Source organism: Calidris pugnax, unplaced genomic scaffold (genome assembly GCF_001431845.1).
Source record: "Calidris pugnax isolate Ruff unplaced genomic scaffold, ASM143184v1 scaffold15, whole genome shotgun sequence".
NCBI classification, from domain to species: Eukaryota; Metazoa; Chordata; class Aves; order Charadriiformes; family Scolopacidae; genus Calidris; species Calidris pugnax.
In genome coordinates this window covers 10,976,206-10,993,639 of record NW_015090774.1, presented here as the reverse complement: position 1 = coordinate 10,993,639, position 17,434 = coordinate 10,976,206, and the positions used below count along the sequence as shown (strand labels likewise).

The window sequence follows — 17,434 nt, the reverse complement described above, 5'->3', positions numbered from 1 at the left end:
CCCCAGCTCCAGCTCTTTCACCCTGCCACGGTGATGCACGGCTGCCCTGGATTCAGCACATCTATCTCCATAAATTGTGTCTGTGGGTGCTCAGTGTCACCGCAGCCATGTAACAGAATGGAAAGCCTGTTCTGCATAAACTACAGCCTGACTCCTTCTCTTTAATGATGTGGTTTAAGACCGAGATAATAAAGGAAGGCATTACATTTTGTTCAACTGATGTATTGAACATATAATGGGTGAAGCGAGTTTTCAAAGGCTCAGTTGAACAGAGATGTGTTCACCCTGTCCATTTTTCTTCCAGGTTGGCTTTACCTCCCTCCATTTGTGGTCCTGGGACAGGATCCTGAGCACTCTACTGCACACAGCTCTGTTTCCTAAATGAAGGTTTTAAAAACACTGTCCAGAACGACCTGATTGTTTCACTCAAAAATACAAATGTAAACAAGCAGCCCATGAAGATGCCAGTACTTGCGCTGGGGCCAGCTTCTGGCATACTTGCCTATCCTGTACTCGCTTTGTTTGGCTTCTTCTAAATTAATGCTACAATCACTTGTGTTTTCACTCTATGAGATGTTGGACCTGACAACTCACATCAGTCTTGATGTGGCCTTACCCTTATATGCGACGTGACTACAACATCAAAATGCTGTCACCTACGTGGCTGCTTGGAGGGCTTTTCTGGCAGGGTAACTAAGGGATCTGCAGGCCAATGGAGGATAAACAATTAACAGCTGTCCCTCAAATAGCTGGCGAAAGAAGCAGGCACCAGATATAAAAATAAACTTGGTCTACTTCTCCCAGAATAAAGATGGAAAACCTAACAGAGAAGGAAAGTTATTCCATGAAAGCTTTTGTAATTTGATTTTTAGTGATAAAAAGATGTCCAAATAATTAGAGCCATCTGTTTCTGCTTTCCAGCCAGTAAGATTAATAAAGATTGCAATGCAGAAGACAAAAATTTGTGATTAAAAAAAGGAGGGCAAGGGCAGGGTAGGGAACAAGGGATGGAATTCAGAAATGGTGGTATGATTGGCATTAGGTGGATATAAGAGTATCTAAAGCCTTATTTATGCTCTGATTTTGGTCACGGATGCAAGCTCATCTTGTGGAAATGATTTACATTAAAATGAGCTTAAGTAGGGACTTGCTTACATGGGGGATTAATGTGGCCTAACAAGAGAGTGAATTAACAGCACAGCAGCCTCCCTGTGCTGACCCACTACATCAATTCACAGAGCAGAAGTCTGATTTCACTGTGCAGAACATTTAAGTCTATACTGTCATCCTTGCAAATTTGAAAGAAAAATAATAACCAATATTTTGGTGTTGTGCCAGTCTGCGGATGTTTTTGAAGCAGTTCATCGAACTGAAGCAGTTACCAAGTAATACTTGCCACAGTCCTTGTAATTTCACTGATGGTCAATATAAGAGATAATTTCAGTGTGAAGCACCATCTGGTTCAAAATGACAAAATTGGGGCTTAATTAATATCTTGTACACATGAATTCTTGAATCAGCAAATAGAAGACCACTGCTATGTGGCAACTATGGTAGAGCTAGTGCTGGTCAGATATTTTTCAAAATATGATGTACTTAAAATTAATACTTACAGAAAATATTGTTAATACCGCTGAATATTAAAAAACTAACTAAACAAAAAAAATCCCAGAACAACAACTTTGCTTGCTCTGGTTAACTGAACTGAGTTACAACAGCACACAGTAAGTACAGATTAATTCAGTCCTCAGGAAGTCAAATCAAACCACAATCATCCACATGTGGAAAGTTACTTTTCTTATCAGTCTCCAGGCAACACTCTTCTTCCACAGCTCGTTCCAATCAGTTCACACGCCAAAGCCAGCAGCATTCAAACACACATTTATAGCATGCACTTAATCAACAAGACAATTGGTTTGAGCAAACTGAACTGTGAATTTGATGCAGTTCATCCAAAAAAGTGACAAACCATAACAGGAACTGCCAGCGATGTGTACAACCAATAGCAAAGGCAGCTGGGTACCAAAGTCAGGTATCTGCTACGGACCTAGGCAGGTGTTTATCCAGACTGAGATCATAAGTTTGTAGGAAAAAAAAAAGAGATTTTTTTCTATAATAAAATATATACCTAATTAATTCTATTACAGTGAACATTTCTGGGCTGTTGTTGAACTGATGGACAGCCAGTTGTGAAAACAGCCATGTAATAGTTGACCTCAAGACTCGCTCGGGGCATATATCCTCAAGATACCAGATTTACCACAACCCCTGCTTTGACAAGATGCTTTCTTTCAGGTCCTTGGTATCCGTTGCTTAAACTTCTTAAACCTGAGCAAGTTCTCAGTGTCATGAAAATAAACCAGATAGATACTCAACAACGTAGGCAAACTCAGGTGCCTACGCATCCAGATTTATGAGTCGATGTAAGCTAGGGCTATTAATAATTCATGTTTTATAATTAATAAGACATGATTTAAAAATTATTCACATGCAAATAATATGGCAATCAGAAGTAAACAATAAAAGTGAAAATAAGTAAAGTTTTAATATCTGTCCACTCGTTACAAACTTATTGAAGGGCCTATTTTCCTCTCTCTGGAGACTGACGAGCAGACCCTTAAAATGTAAAGTCTATTCTGGAAAGCAAATGCACATAGTTTTCTGTGTACATCCCGAGCCGCATGGCTGAAATCAGTGATAAAAGGCGGGTTTGCTTCTCTGAGTACAAAAAATAATAATAATGAATCAACAACAAAATCAGCCCAGCTGAAAACCGATGAGCTGGCGTGTGTTCCAGCTCGAGTGTTATCTGCACCACTTGGGCAGGGGTTAGCAAATGCGAGGGGTTACTCAAAGCCTGACAAGTGATTCCACTGAGCCTGTCTGCACAACCCGGCCTTGGAAGGAACGCTCTGTTACTTGCTCCCTTGTTTTTGTGGGGAAGCATTGGCAAGTTAACTAGTACATTATTTTTTTTTTCCCTGCCTTAATCTGAGTTTCTATAATCAAACCTCAAAGCAATGGATTCTGTTCCAAAGACTGGAAAGTGTTAAAGCAAGGCACCAGAGGCATGTTTTCTGAGGACATTTCTGTTCTAGTACTGGTGAACTTGTATAATCATACCAGGTCTTCACAACGTTTTCCTCCACAGAAATTTTATGTTCTATTTAAACACATCTGAATCTAACCTGAGAATACAAAACCTAAGAACCAAGTTCAACCATAACTTTAGCATTTTGGAAAAACAAGCAAATAAAAGCCCGCTACCAGATTCTGCTAGTATTTAGTTGAGCTGGGGACTCAGGTCCATCTTCCCCTTTTCACCCCTCACAGACTCACACACCAGCACAACCACTTCCTTAACACGATCACTGAGACACTCACCATATTGTCCCCTTGGCCATAAATGCCTTCAAAATTGTCTGATGCTATGACCAAATGCATCCCCAAATTACGGCACCAGCTATGCGTGCCTAGGCAGGCAGCACACTGAACAAATCTAATCGATGCTAACAGTGCATCGAAATTATCTGGACTATTACAGTTCAGTGCATATTTGCTTTGTCCGCAAGGGAATGGATGACTTAGCATGGTGAAACAACAAAGCAGTAGGCAGAAGTCTCAGGCTATATTTTTCAGAGCATTAAAGCACATTAAAGAAAAGCACGTGTAGCCAAAACATAATACAGAGTTATTTCCTTCAATATAAGAAATCTTGCAGTCTTCAGGGAGAAATAATTTCTACTCAAAGGCAAATAGTTAAGATTTTAATTTCCCATGCATTATGCATCATACACTTTCACATGTTATTTCTCTCCCTCTGTGCATCTTCCTGCTAACTGCTGCTCTTTAATAATTATACAAAGTGCATCTAAAAATACCCAGACCCCTTTATTCCATGTTTGCCACTCTGTGGGGAGAGTTTTCTGAACTCGCTGGCACTGCAACATTTTGGCACATCACGTGCTCCTCACCTGAGCCCTGAGCTGCTCTCCCCTCTCCACCACCTCTGAGCTTCTCTTGGTCCATTTTACTCATCCCAGGCTGCCAGATAACTGCTGCTCAAGTTTCACCAGCCATGGATACCTCTAATCAGGATGGTCCTGCTCCAGCCTGCCCACCACGCATCCAAAGCTATTTCATGGGGTGCCACTGCTTGCTGGTGGCAACACAGTGCTGCAGCACCCATCACCTGCTTGGAATGAGCCCGTTCCTGCTCCCCACAGCCCCAGACTTCAGGCTGAGCACTAACAAGTGACTACCAGGTGATGCCCGTGTGTTACTGATTTTAACAGAAGCACACAAAGAAAGGTCTTTGCCTTTCCATGAATGTTGGCACCACATTTTGAAATTCTGATCCCTGCCAGTGGATCTAGCATCCTCACATTTCAAAGAACTTGAACATATGCTCTGGCTTCTGGACAGATAGATTTTATATTAAAAAAAAAAATAAAAAAAGAATATTTTCTTCCTTACTGTTGATAACAGAGGGAATCCTTCACCAGCCACCTCTGGCTTTATGCATTTCGAGTAGAGGTTACTCGTCTTTTCATGGCACTGTTCTGCTTCTCAGGGAGACCCAGCTGCTTCAGCGGTTGCCAGAAGATCTGTGTGCAAAAACTGCTCTGAGAAGTCGGCCCTGCATTTTAAAGAGATCCCATGAAAACATGTGCTTATTTTTAAGGATTCTGAAAAAAAAGTCAAGAACTGACAACAGCTTTTCCAAAGGTGATTACAAAATGAAAATACATGCTAATAAAATAGTTAAGACATAATGCAAATAATTTATACTAATCCTATATGCCTTTCTAATGCTACTTTTAAAAAATACATATAGCTAATATTTTTCACCAACGTGGTAATTTGGTTTCTGCTGGATTCTCTGCTCTCTATTTTTTCTATTCTGTAACTTACGATGAATTGTAGTGAATGATGAAGGAAGTGCAATGATAATAGTAGAAATACGCTTCCTCTATTAACTACATTTCAGTTTAATTTTATTTACAATTTCTATTAGCTGAGCATACAGAACTGCAGTTTTACCAGAGAATCCACCTCACTCTTTACATTTCCCTATTCACAAAAACCCTGATTTTTCTTTTGCAGGAAATATTCTTAAATGAAACCAGAGACATTCTTTATCAAGTAGGGTAATTTCCATGTTTCAACAAGAAATTGTGTTTGTGGGTAGTAGGGTGGAGGGTAATTTAAATCAACTTCCAGCTTCCTGATGCCATTTGCATCATTCCATCATGTACATTTAGGTACATGGAAACTGCTAAAATGAGTCTGGCCAGAGTTACACCAACTCCTGGATCTTACACCTGAGAGTTTCTGGCAACAGGTGCTTTTAGGGGAAGAACATGGAGAATACAGCAAGTGCACATTCTCCATCTGTTAACTTCAAGCATATTTGTGGATATTAGTATGAACGTTGTAGCATTCAATTTCTGTGTAGATCAAAGAAATGTCTAATCACTCTAAGCCGAGGATTATTCCCGTGTAATATCTGCTTGCCTCAGTTTAATATTTCTCTGTGGATGGAAGGGGGTAATGCAGAAGGCAGAGCCAGACTGTCTCCAAAGGTGCATAGTGAATGGACAAGACACAACAGACACAAGCTGCAGTGAGCAAAATTTTCAATGAGATTGGAGAAGCACTGAAACAGGGGCCCAGAGAAACTACAGAATCTTCATCCATAGAGAATTTCAAAATGTTGAAGTCAGCCCTGCTTGGAGTAGGAGGTGGAACTTGACACCCACTCGTCCAACCTAAGATAGTCCATGATGCCAGGTATAAAACTCCCCAAAATATATACTGTAAAAGTATGGGTTTAGTCCATAAGTAAAATGAAATACCATTCCAGTTACTTGGGGACAGGTATGCTGTCTCAGTAAATTGAAAATCTTCCTAGCCTACCTTCTTTTACTTTCACAAGGAACACAACAAAAGCCAAATGAACCTGTATGCACATTTTTCACCTAGCTTTAATAGTTAAGTAATCTATACTGGGACCATATTTCTTGGATAGGAAGGCTACAGCCAGTGTTCAACTTCCTTTGTAACAGCTTCTCCTACTGTGGCTTTAATTCTCAAAGGAAAAGACAGATTTCCAGATGTTTTTAGGCACTTCACATCTATTGATTGCACAGGTGGCAATACGCCTACTCTTCTCCTGTGTTGTTGAAAATAGTCCTTGGTGTTTATCTGCACTGTTAGATGCCTAAGTATCATGAAAATCTGGCTTTTGAATATTTTACGATTAATTTTAGAGAATTTAACCGGATCACTAATGGTTTGTTTAGTCCAATGGCCTATGCATTTTTGTCTGACAGATTCATACTAGATACTCTAAATACTTTGTTTAGAATAAAGCACCTAACCACAAACAGGTAATGGAGATAGTGGAGATGACTGGGAAGAGAAGGAAATTATCAGGTGAGATACGTGCAAGATCACCCCTCTCTGCAGTGAAAGGCAAACCTTTATTGCCAAATGAAAGCATTTGGCAGTAGTGCAACCTCCCCTAACTCTCCAAAACAAGAGTAAAACAAACTCACATCCAGGAAGGCGATCATTGCTTTTCTACTTGCCTGGAGGGTGAAGCACTTATCAATTCCTGGTGGATTTAGCACTGCTAAAGGAACAAACAGACCAACATCCAATGAACAAGTGAAACTGGCAACTCCATTTACAATTAGCAAGCTCCTGCAGTACTTATTTCATCAGAGGAAGATTGAAGCAGCACTGGCAAATTAACAAGGAACTGCAATATGGGCATAATTAGAGAGCAATTACAGCAATCAAAAGACTCCCAGATTTATAAAATACTGAAATAATGGAGCATGCTTTGACACATTATGTGGGAATAGGTGTGTATATTAAAAACAACTTCTGTATCTCCAGAAAACTCAATTATCTCATGGTAGTGCTCATCTTGGAGGAAGAAACAAGATCTCCCACAAAAGCAAGTGCCTTTACTTTGATCTGGAGAAGCACCAAGACAACTTTGATATAGCAGTGAAGGAGCTTTATCCCTTCCCTCTCCACTATCGTCTGTGGCACACTGGAAACAGGGACGATGTGGTTGTTTTAATGTATTCTCTTTTTTTCAATTACATAGAGAATTTTCTTTAACTCTGAATAACTTCCACAGAGCACTTTTCAAGACTTAAAGGTAAAAGAAGTTTAGCACATCTATATTAGGAGACACTGTCCACCCCTCACCCTCACAATAATCTCCAGATCTGAAGTTGTCCATCTGAAACAACTTCTACATTGCCTTTGCAACATCAGCTTAGAACCATGGTGAACTACCAGAAATGAAAATCCCAGCACAAGCCAGCTTCCTTTCCTGTTTTAAGAAGAAAGTGGCATTTTACAAAAAGAGAAGCCCACAAGCCAGTTATGTTCAAACTGATTTTTACTGTGCCAAGCCAGAAAGCCTCAGGGAGTCCACAGAAGCTGTTTTCTGCAGAGCCCTACCTCTCATCTCAGACAGAAAGTAGCTCCTTCTGAACTTCTGTGTTTAAAAAGCATAGAAGTAAGCCAGCAAAGTAATATGCAGCTGAGAATCTCACAAATCAAACAAAGTTAAGTCTGACAAAGCATTGTGTGTGTCTCAAGTCATGTTCATACTATATTTAAGCCCACACTGGGCCTTCCTCAGTCCACCCAACTCCGTAAAAGCATCGTACTAAAGAGCATCTCTCCACCGAAAAACGGATGAAGGCACAATCTGCTCACAACAGCTGTGGGGTAAGAGATACTCATTTAAGATTTTCCACAAGTAAAGAGCTCATTGAAAACAAGTAGTTACTGTTAATTGCAGACTTGTCTTGACATTTAACAGTAATTCAATGCTATTAGTTTTGTTGTGATCAAGCGGTAAACACAGAGCTAATAACGGAGTTGAAAAGCAATTTCACAGCACTTGTACAGTCATTATGGCTGAATCCAAAATAATTCTATTGCTAATGGATTACCTAAGAGTCTTGAAGCATTACCCAGGCCACCATCAGGCTGCTACCTCATGCACTGTTGAGAAGGCACTGCCAATAGTGCAGACCTTGCAGCCCTCCAGCGCTTGAGACAACCCACCTTCCTTCATCAGCTCCTTTAGGACTAACAGACTGGCACTTACCTGCAGCAGAGCCACTAGAGTTTTCCAAAGAACCAGCATTAGTCCAGGGGGTCCCTGGTGCTCCTGCTGTCACCACTGACCTTCGTTCACTAGTGCTCATCTTCTGTGTGAAGGTCCCTACCACAGTGCTGTGGAGGGAGGAGCCTCTTATGTCAGCGAGGGCATGGTGAGGAACACGCCGTGCATTTCTAAGCCATGTTCACTCTTTCTCTACGATGGTGAAGGCTTAGTCAGCTACGTTATTTGAATATTAGCACAAGTTTCAGCACAGAAATTGTAGCAAAAGATATCAGGTATTTAAGAATCACAGAATCTTCTAGGTTGGAAGGGACCTTAAAGATCATCTTGTCCAACCGTCAACCTAACTGACAAAAATAGACACCCGCACAACAAACAAGAAGCATCACCATCACTAAACCATACCTCCCAGCACTACATCAACCTGTCTTTTGAACACCTCCAGGGATGGTGCCTCAACCATCTCCCTGGGCAGCCCATTCCAATGTTTGATAAAAAAGTGTATATGAAAGTGTATATGTTTTTCTTTCCAAAAAAAACAGAGGCAAGTAATTTGCTGACCACTAGGGTTATAGTTTGCCAAAAGTTCAATGGCAGTACTTTGTCCTTTTTATAGTTAAAAAAACCCCAAATAAACTTCCTTCTCACCTGAGGTAAGGTTCTTATTCAGGCATTGCTGACTTCATGGAGCACAAAGAAAGCTTGCTCCCTCCTGTTACTTTTTTAGCTCTAGATTAGCTGTAGCTGTTTAAATGAAGTTGTTTGTATCACTGTCTAACCAACATGGATTCGGTCATTTCATTGGCAACACAGCTGTGCTGATGGCAGTCAGTAAATTTCTATGGACATTTAAGTCTTCTGGTCTGCATTCTCCATTAAACTCAGCAGCCCCTCGCAGTGCTCTCTCCGTTTTCACAGCAAACATCAGAAAGGTCCGCCTGCCTAATTTCTTGGGCTTTCTGCTGGGGTATGTTGCAATTTTGCAAATGGTGTCAAACAAAGCAGCTGATACCATTCCCTGGGTCTGCTGTCAGCAGGAGAGCTGGTGACCCCAGGCGTGGACCTCACTGCAGGCGGCTGCCCCAGAGGCGTATGTAGTGATCCAGCTGCACAGCAGCCCACGTCCACACGCTGGACCCGTGCCGTACACCCTGCAGGCATGTCACTGGGTGTTGAGCTACTGACTACCAGCCAGTATCGCTCATTTCTGACTGATTAGTTATCTACTTGCTAAGCATCCTCTCATGTCCCAGTATCTACCAAACCCATATGTGAAGTTTGAAAAATGTCTTTTTTTTTTTTATGTTTCCCAGGGTGACTTTCCTTATCATAGTATTTATAGAAGGTGTCTAGTGGCCACATTCTTGAGTGCTGTAGCAGTGTACAATAATTTTGTGCAAGTCAGTCTGACAGTTACCTCTCAGGTGCGTTTTAAGTAACTCCTTCACTTCACTTGCTCTAGTATTCTAAGATTTCCTGCTTTTCTGGGCTCAAATAGCTTAGCTTGTATTGAAGCTGCCATGTCTTGCAATTCCATGTTTTCCTGTTATGTTTGCATAACTTTGAGAAAGTTGTGGGTACGTTGATACCAAAGACTGAATCATCTCATCTACTAACATTACTTTGTCATGTTCTGGTAGTTCAGGAATGTTATCAGCCTCATTTAATCACCTGCAACAATATACAGACACATATTTCTATTCTGGGCCCAGTTTGGCTTGTGCAATAGATTCTGCTTCAAACTGTTTGGCCAAGAGCTGCTGGATTAAGCAAGCCATCTTCAGCAGTCACACTCTCTCTGCAGGCTGGCACCCCAGCACACTGGAAGTGCAGGACATCATCGGGGGGGGAGTAATTTGCAACCTCTGAAGGCAGTCAAACAATGTCAAAATATTTTGACTTTAAATCCCTCGATGAGCTTACTGAAGTATGTGCAAATATACTCATGTTCTTGTACAGCTAAGTTTATGGCAAGAGAAAGTTGTACAGAATGTGAACTAGTTAAAAAATTAACAAGTAAATAATGACAGGGAACAAAACTTGGACTTTCTATGATACTTCAGAGAAAATTTAACAGCAAAAATAACCCACACAGACACCATGATAAAGTTGTGATTAAAAAGACAAAATCAATTAGAAGTGAAGACCTGCAGCAGTGCCAGAGTGCACTCAGTGCATCTAAATGATTTGGAGTTATGAGTTACATGCTCAAACTCCTATTTACTTGCCATGTATTCATTACTTAACAGGACTCTACAAAAAGCAAGCCTAAATTTTTTCTTTCTTTTTTATTCCAGGACAATGACCTGTTGCAATGAGATGACATCCACAGCTTCCCCCCCAAGCTGGAGTTACTCCCATACCATTCCCGTAACCCTTTCTCTTCCACTCAAGGCTAGAAACAAATACTCTTGGTAGACTTCTTTAAATGCCAAATACACAGGGACAGAGTGGGTGGGGGTGTGTGTGAGGACAGGGGTACACAAATTTTTCATAAGTACTTTGCTGACCCACCTCAGTCTTCTGTCCCAAATCGTCAGAACTACTTAGCAATGCACAAGAAAATCCTCTTTTCTTTATGAATGTTTTCAAATAATCCTAGCTAAACATATAAACATTTGACAAACAGCATGTCATTTAGGTCACTTTACATTACATTAATCGGCTCCACAAAAGCATAACAACTCTGAAATCTGCTTTAGGACTTCATTTATATTTCCTTTTTCATTGAAATCTTTCTGCTATTAATGACCAGATCACAATAAGGCTTAAACAACTAGATCTCAATGATGTAACAAGTACCATCGTAAGCAATCACCTGCTACCATCCTCCCCTACGCAGCCAGAGTTTTCCCATCAACCAAAACTCCAAATCCATCCTAAAAATTTAAACAAAATAGCACAAAGAAAATACATTTCCCTTTGGGGAGAGCTGGGTCAGCTGCACAAAAGAATAAATCAAAATTCATTACATCAAAACAACTTCAATGAGATTTTTTTTTTTTCCCTTTTAAAGGAGAAGCCATTAATTTAAATCACTCCTTAGGAAACAAAGCAGAAGAGAAACGCTCCCTTCCCTTCTCCCTGCCCAGCTCCCGTTTTCCAAAGCCTTCCTCCTGGCACGTACTTTTTGGGTCCAGCCGAAAGCATCTCCCTTCCCTCCGCGCATCCGCCCCGTGCAGGACTGCCGAGCTGCGCCTCATCCCGAGGAGGAGCGTTTCAAATCCCAGGCTTTAAAAAGCCCCTGGCAAGCCAGCCCTCCTCCGCTCCGCTCCCAGCCTGACAGCTCCGGGAGCATATCGAACCGCAGCGCTAGCCCTCAGCAAACCACCCATGCTCTTATTCAGCCTGACTGGCCCCACCGAAACTGTTTCCAATGCAAAAAGATGACTTTTTTTTTCTTTTTTAAAAACCCAAATACCCCAGCATTTTAATTTTTTTTTTTTTTTTTAAAGGATGGATACTGGGAGGACCTTGTTTCCAGGGCATCCCAGCCGGCTACCTCCACCCAGGCCAGCCCGGGAGCATCCCGAGTACCACCCCCGAGGAGGGTACCACACCTGTGCATCCTCGGGAGGTCGGTGCCTGGGGTCCCACTTGTCCCATACCTGCTCCCTGTGGTCCTGGGCTGGCAGGGATGGAGGCTGGTGTCTGGGTTTTCCCTCACAGCGACTCGCACCCGTCGCCTCTTACGCTTTCGCTACGAGGACCCTGGCTCTGCCTTCCCTGTAACCCCCCCTTAGGTGGCTGAAAAGAGCAGCCGGTCTCCCCCCATCTCTGTGCCACCCCCCTGGCTTCTGCAGGCCAGCTCTGGCTTTCTCCTTATGCATCCTCTGCTCCATCCTCACGGCCCACAGACCCCCAGGGCATGGTGAGGGTGGCTCTGCCCTGCTCCACATATGAGCAGTCACATATACCTAAAGCCACAGCTGGGCTTCTCGCAGGGCTGGCAAGGAACTGGGTATAAAACCAAGCCACTTCCCAGCAACTCACCCTGGAGTTACTGACATGTCCTCCTGCAGCATATGCCTCGATCTTAAAGCATCGCTTGTCCCAGAGATGTTTGAATAACCACAGAAAATAAAGTGAAGGGCACCGAATGGGGCACAGGAATGTCTTACCTCACAGCGTCTTGTCAGTGTCACGTTTGCAAAGCTGAGCTCTTCCGAGGCACTGGAACATGATGAAAAGAGCAGGGATCTGATGGCAGGCATGCTCGTCCAGAGCCTCTTTCTCTTGCACTCTGGCCAGAAAGACATCACAAAAATAGCTACATTTCTGTCTTTATATTTTTTCCTTCAGTGCATTGACAATATTTTCAACATAATTGGTTTCAGCATTCCCCTTTTGAAAGACATGACTGAAGAGGATTTGTGAGACAGAGCTTTGTCTGGAGAGAAAAAAAAAAAAGGCTCGAAGTAGTAGAGAGAGGAGAGGAAACAGCAATTTAAACATGTTATTCAAGGGACTTACATGCCCCCTCCACCTGGGGCTTTGTAGTGGTCACAGCTTTGCAGGAGAACCTTTAAACTATTTCTGCTGAAAGATTAGTTCTTTTGACTGGTGATTCTAAAGATGACAGAAATTCAACTACAGATGTAAAACTTACAAGTATGGTGAACATATACCATACAGATAATCTGTAAATATTAGAGAATACAGCATAACTTCCTAAATTGGAGGCCTAGATTTCAAAACAAAGTTTGCTTTGGCATTTAAAATCCCAAAGATGTGATGGATATGTTAAAATAAAATGAACAATATACAAAAGAACAGAAAAAAATAATATATACTTCAGTGAAAACAAGATATGCTGTTAAACATTGTATTATAAAACGCAAAATTATGGTATTGTCATACATAAACATTTAGACACTGGTATTTTATGTTGATCATTATTACTTCATCCTTGGCATTCATTCCTTATTGAACCATCTTATTTCCATTCGGTTATTTGACTTGACAGTTTCTACTTCCCTCCTTTGAAGATGCCCAGTAAAACAAAAGATCAGTATAAGCTGCTGCCTCTTACAGTCAGTTGAACCTTAGCACCTTGATGCTTTATTTTTGAGGTCAACCTGTTGATTTGATCTCTGTGACCTACCTGCAGAAGGGTTTGGAAGAAAACCACAGTTCTTTCTATTGCTTTATATGCTCCAACCTCAAATCCACCAAATGGCACGTACTATAGACACTGTAACAGTTACATAGTATTTTTTCTTTATTCATTGCATCTCGCTATTACCTAAATGATATGAACCATTAGATTACCTTTGTTGCCCTTAAAAATATTGTGTTGATGTTCTAGATGTATGATGAGGCATAAAGTTTTTGCTTACCTTACAACATTTTTCCATAAAGATTGGCTTTCAGAGGAAAATATATACACAATTTCAGAAGTACTATATACTGTCTTTGCAGTTTCAGAACCTGTAGGTTCATAATTTGTTGGTGGATAGCTTATATTATCAGTAACGTGTTTTAAATATTTTTTAAGGCAATAGAGGCTGCATGAAAATTATCAGCCCTCTAACGTCCACAGGTGGGCTCTGTTTTTTCTCTTTACTTACAAAAATCTGGAAATCAGAGACCTGACAAACTGTTGAGATGTCCTTTCCAAGGAGCAGCTCACATTGCTCATGTTGTCGTTCATTCCTACATCTGCAAGGTGGAGCTGAAACTTCTCTGAGGCCAGACCACTACAGACAATACCTCATGGAGCTGGACTCAAAATGAACCCTATTTTGTGCGAGATATTCTAATGAAAGCTAAGAATTGGATGCCAAGGGAAAATTAAATGCCAACTAAAGCAAACTTTTTCAAACTTCAGACTTGTTTAGGCTGACAGGGGTTTGATTGATGGTTTGAGTTGGCTCCAGAATGACAGCATTTAGGTGCAACTAAGCCTCCAGCTAGAGGCTTACTGGATTCCTGTCTCACACATCTCTCTTCCCTGCACTTACACCAAGATTAGTTCTTTGTCAGGCCTTCCTATTTCAGCTGTTTGTAATTAATCTTGGGACATGGGAAAATATGGTAAATCAACCAAGCAAGTACAACCAGACAATGAATTTGGCCTCATTGTGCATTCTGAACCGCATTTGCATACTAAAACTCACAATGTGTTTAAGTAAAAAGCACTGAAAATCAGTCCTTAAAAATCAGTCACAGAAAAGAGATTGCTCAACTAACTAAAGAAATAGGTAAGGTAAATAACTGCCTAAAAAAGGGTAGAAAAATGTCCTTTTTGAGGGTAGTTGAGATCCTTGGCTAAGGGACTAATGATCATAGTTCCATGTGGAGACTTAAAGAAACCAACCAAATGTTGAACAAAATGCAGGAAAGAAGTGTACACCCCCCACTTTTTTTTAAATAGGAAATAGAGCAGAGTCATTTAGGATGAATAATAGCACTTTACATTTCTGTGACACCTTTCATCCCTCACAGGCTCCCCAAAGCATTTGGCAAATTGAACAAATTGAAGGACATTATCTACCGTACACCGAAATCATTTTATCTGTCACTAAAGGCAGCCCTGCTGGAGCAAAAAGCAGTATCTGTTTAACAGGTTAGATCTGTTGTGACAAACACGGCTTCCAAGCAAAGCTTCAGGGAGAGTGTAATTGTCAACAGCTGGAACTGGTGCTGAATCCTGGCTTGAGCAGTTGTTGGGAAAAGGCTGCTGGTATTTTCTCCAGTTATCACTGGTGATGAAGACTTTATCACAAACCTTGCAGACCTGCCATGCCCAGGGCAGGCATCCTCACGAGCCATCTCCTTGGGGTACCCGTCTCAGCACGAGGTGCCTTCACAACCCTTAGCCCCCATCCTTGCGACGTCTGAGTGTTATATTCACCAGACAAGGAGAGAGCAGAGACTGACTGCAAACATCCAGGCACAAAGCCAGACACAGTGGTGAATCCAGAAGTACTGCACACTTCAACAGTTGCTTTGATCTGAGCCTTCCTTCACCAGCGGCATCTTACCTCCATTGCAGCCTAACAACAGGCACTCCAGAAAAAAAACATGACTTCTGGCAACACAGTGAGGTTTAAAGGTGTTTTACATCCAACAGGCAATTCAAAAGTGCTGCTTCCTAGGGGGTATGTGGGTCTGACAACAGCCTGCCCCACCAGCTCCTCAGAAATCTGTGAACACTAGCAATACAGAGTAGCAAAGCAGGCTAAATTCAGTGTATATTAAGGACTATTACCTAGAATGTCGAAGGAAGCAGAGTCGCACCAAAAAGCTCCTCCAGGCTACAGATTCAGTGGGATGGGAGCGAGTTTCACACTCCCTCTCTCTCACAGCCATGTCAGGGATCTCAGTCCTTTTAAGGAATTATGGCCATATTTGTGGCCACTGAAGCTATGATCACTGAACAGTGCAAAACAAGGTAAGCAGAGTATGATTATTAAAAGAAAAAAACAAAACCCCCCGAAAATTGGCAGAAAGAAGAGGGTGTAATGAAAGAGAAATACATGGCCACTGAACTGGTATATTCTAGCTTTAAAAGGAAAAGAAATTGCATTCAAAGCCCTTTCCAGATTTGCTGTCAGACCAAAAGAAAGGCTAAGAAGTCAAAGACTGATGGATAATCTACAGTCACATGTTCATTTTGGGACAGCATGGAGGCATGTTTGGAAATGTGTTTTGAGCTGTAGAAAAAGGAAGAGTGAAATAAAAGGTGGGAACAGAATCACATGCCAATGAGCAAAACAGATTCATTCAGCAGTCCATATCTCCCACTGTTTCAAAGTGGCTACAATGTTGATCTGGGAATTAATCTCATGATTGTTATAAACTGCAGTGCAAACACTCAATGTCAGCCTACTGCGCTTCTGAGAACTCTGAAAAGTCTCACATATTTCACAGGCAGCTGAAACACTTTAATTGTAAAGAAAAAGGAAGAGTTAGCATGGGCCAGGCCAGCTTTTCTTGTGAATGTTAATCATCATGGAAAACCAACCATTTTTCAATGGCTGAACATCTAAAGTATAATCTAAGCCTTAGGATATGAATGAAGCCAGTTAACACCAAGGTACAGGTAAGAGTCAATCACAGGATTAGAAGGCATGTCTCACAGTTACACTTTGCTCACTAATGATTGTTATAAACTGCAGTGCAAACACTCAATGTCAGCCTACTGCGCTTCTGAGAACTCTGAAAAGTCTCACATATTTCACAGGCAGCTGAAACACTTTAATTGTAAAGAAAAAGGAAGAGTTAGCATGGGCCAGGCCAGCTTTTCTTGTGAATGTTAATCATCATGGAAAACCAACCATTTTTCAATGGCTGAACATCTAAAGTATAATCTAAGCCTTAGGATATGAATGAAGCCAGTTAACACCAAGGTACAGGTAAGAGTCAATCACAGGATTAGAAGGCATGTCTCACAGTTACACTTTGCTCACGAGTGACAAAGAGGACATGGTACTGCTTATCTAGGATACATCTTATGTACAGGTCACCTCAGTAGCAAAAGTGTAAATATGTACAAGCTTGACACTTTTCTTCTCTTTCCTCACTAACAGAGTATATATGTTAATCCAATGGTGGAATTTAAATATGCATTTGCCTTTTATTTCTACTCTGCCTGCGCCAAGCCGACAGAAACCCTTGCTTGCTGACACACTGAGAGGGAGAATCTGGAGGTACCTAAGGTGGTGGCCCCTGCTCAAACAGGGCCTTCAGCATAATTCTTATCTCCTTGTCTTAGCCTCTTCCTACTTACCCCATTAGGGCCTGATATCCCTCTTATCCCCTTATTCTACCAGCAGGAATGGGTTACCAGGACTCAGCCACAACTTTTCCTCGAAACTTCATCCTTTCCTAGAGTCCTTTCCATGGAAAGAACAACCTGGCCAAGATGCAGTCTCAATCTCTCATTCCTCGGGTGAGGACATTAACTTTCTCAGATACAGCAGAGAAGCTTTAGCCACATCTTATGGTCTTACTAACCTTTGAAGCTCCTTTTTGTCCCAGGAAAGGGACTTCAGCATTAAGCCACAGCCAAGGGATGTTATCTCATCTCTGTTGGAGACAGGCAACTGCAGAGGAAGAAATGCAGATATCAAAAGACCAGAAGGTGAGGGAAGACGAATTCAACTCCATAGCCCCCTGGGGAGACACTCACCTGGGGGACAGAAACACTGATTCCTAGTTGCAGTCAGTACTTGGGCCAGTTAAACATCTTCACTGGTGACATGGACAGTAGGATTGAGGGCACCCTCAGGAATTTTGCCGATGACACCAAGCTGTGTGGCATGGTCA

At 41.6% G+C, this 17,434-nt stretch overlaps 1 protein-coding gene across 2 annotated transcripts in view; it reads right to left on the bottom strand.

Annotated features, from left to right (window-relative positions):
• LOC106888811 (melanopsin-like) overlaps window positions 1-17,187 on the bottom strand; it is a 46,133-nt gene extending 28,946 nt beyond the window's left edge. Inside the window, exons 1-2 of one of the 2 annotated variants that reach the window (XM_014943323.1) lie at window positions 17,123-17,187; window positions 12,283-12,404 (exon numbers count right to left, since the gene is read on the bottom strand). In XM_014943323.1, coding sequence (XP_014798809.1) covers window positions 12,283-12,375 — 93 coding nt within the window. In that variant the 5' untranslated portion in view covers window positions 12,376-12,404; window positions 17,123-17,187. Of the gene's footprint in view, window positions 1-4,476; window positions 4,640-11,288; window positions 11,357-12,282; window positions 12,405-17,122 lie in introns of those variants that run through there. The other variant, XM_014943317.1, reaches the window with a different exon arrangement.
• Between the last annotated feature and the right edge of the window lie 247 nt (window positions 17,188-17,434).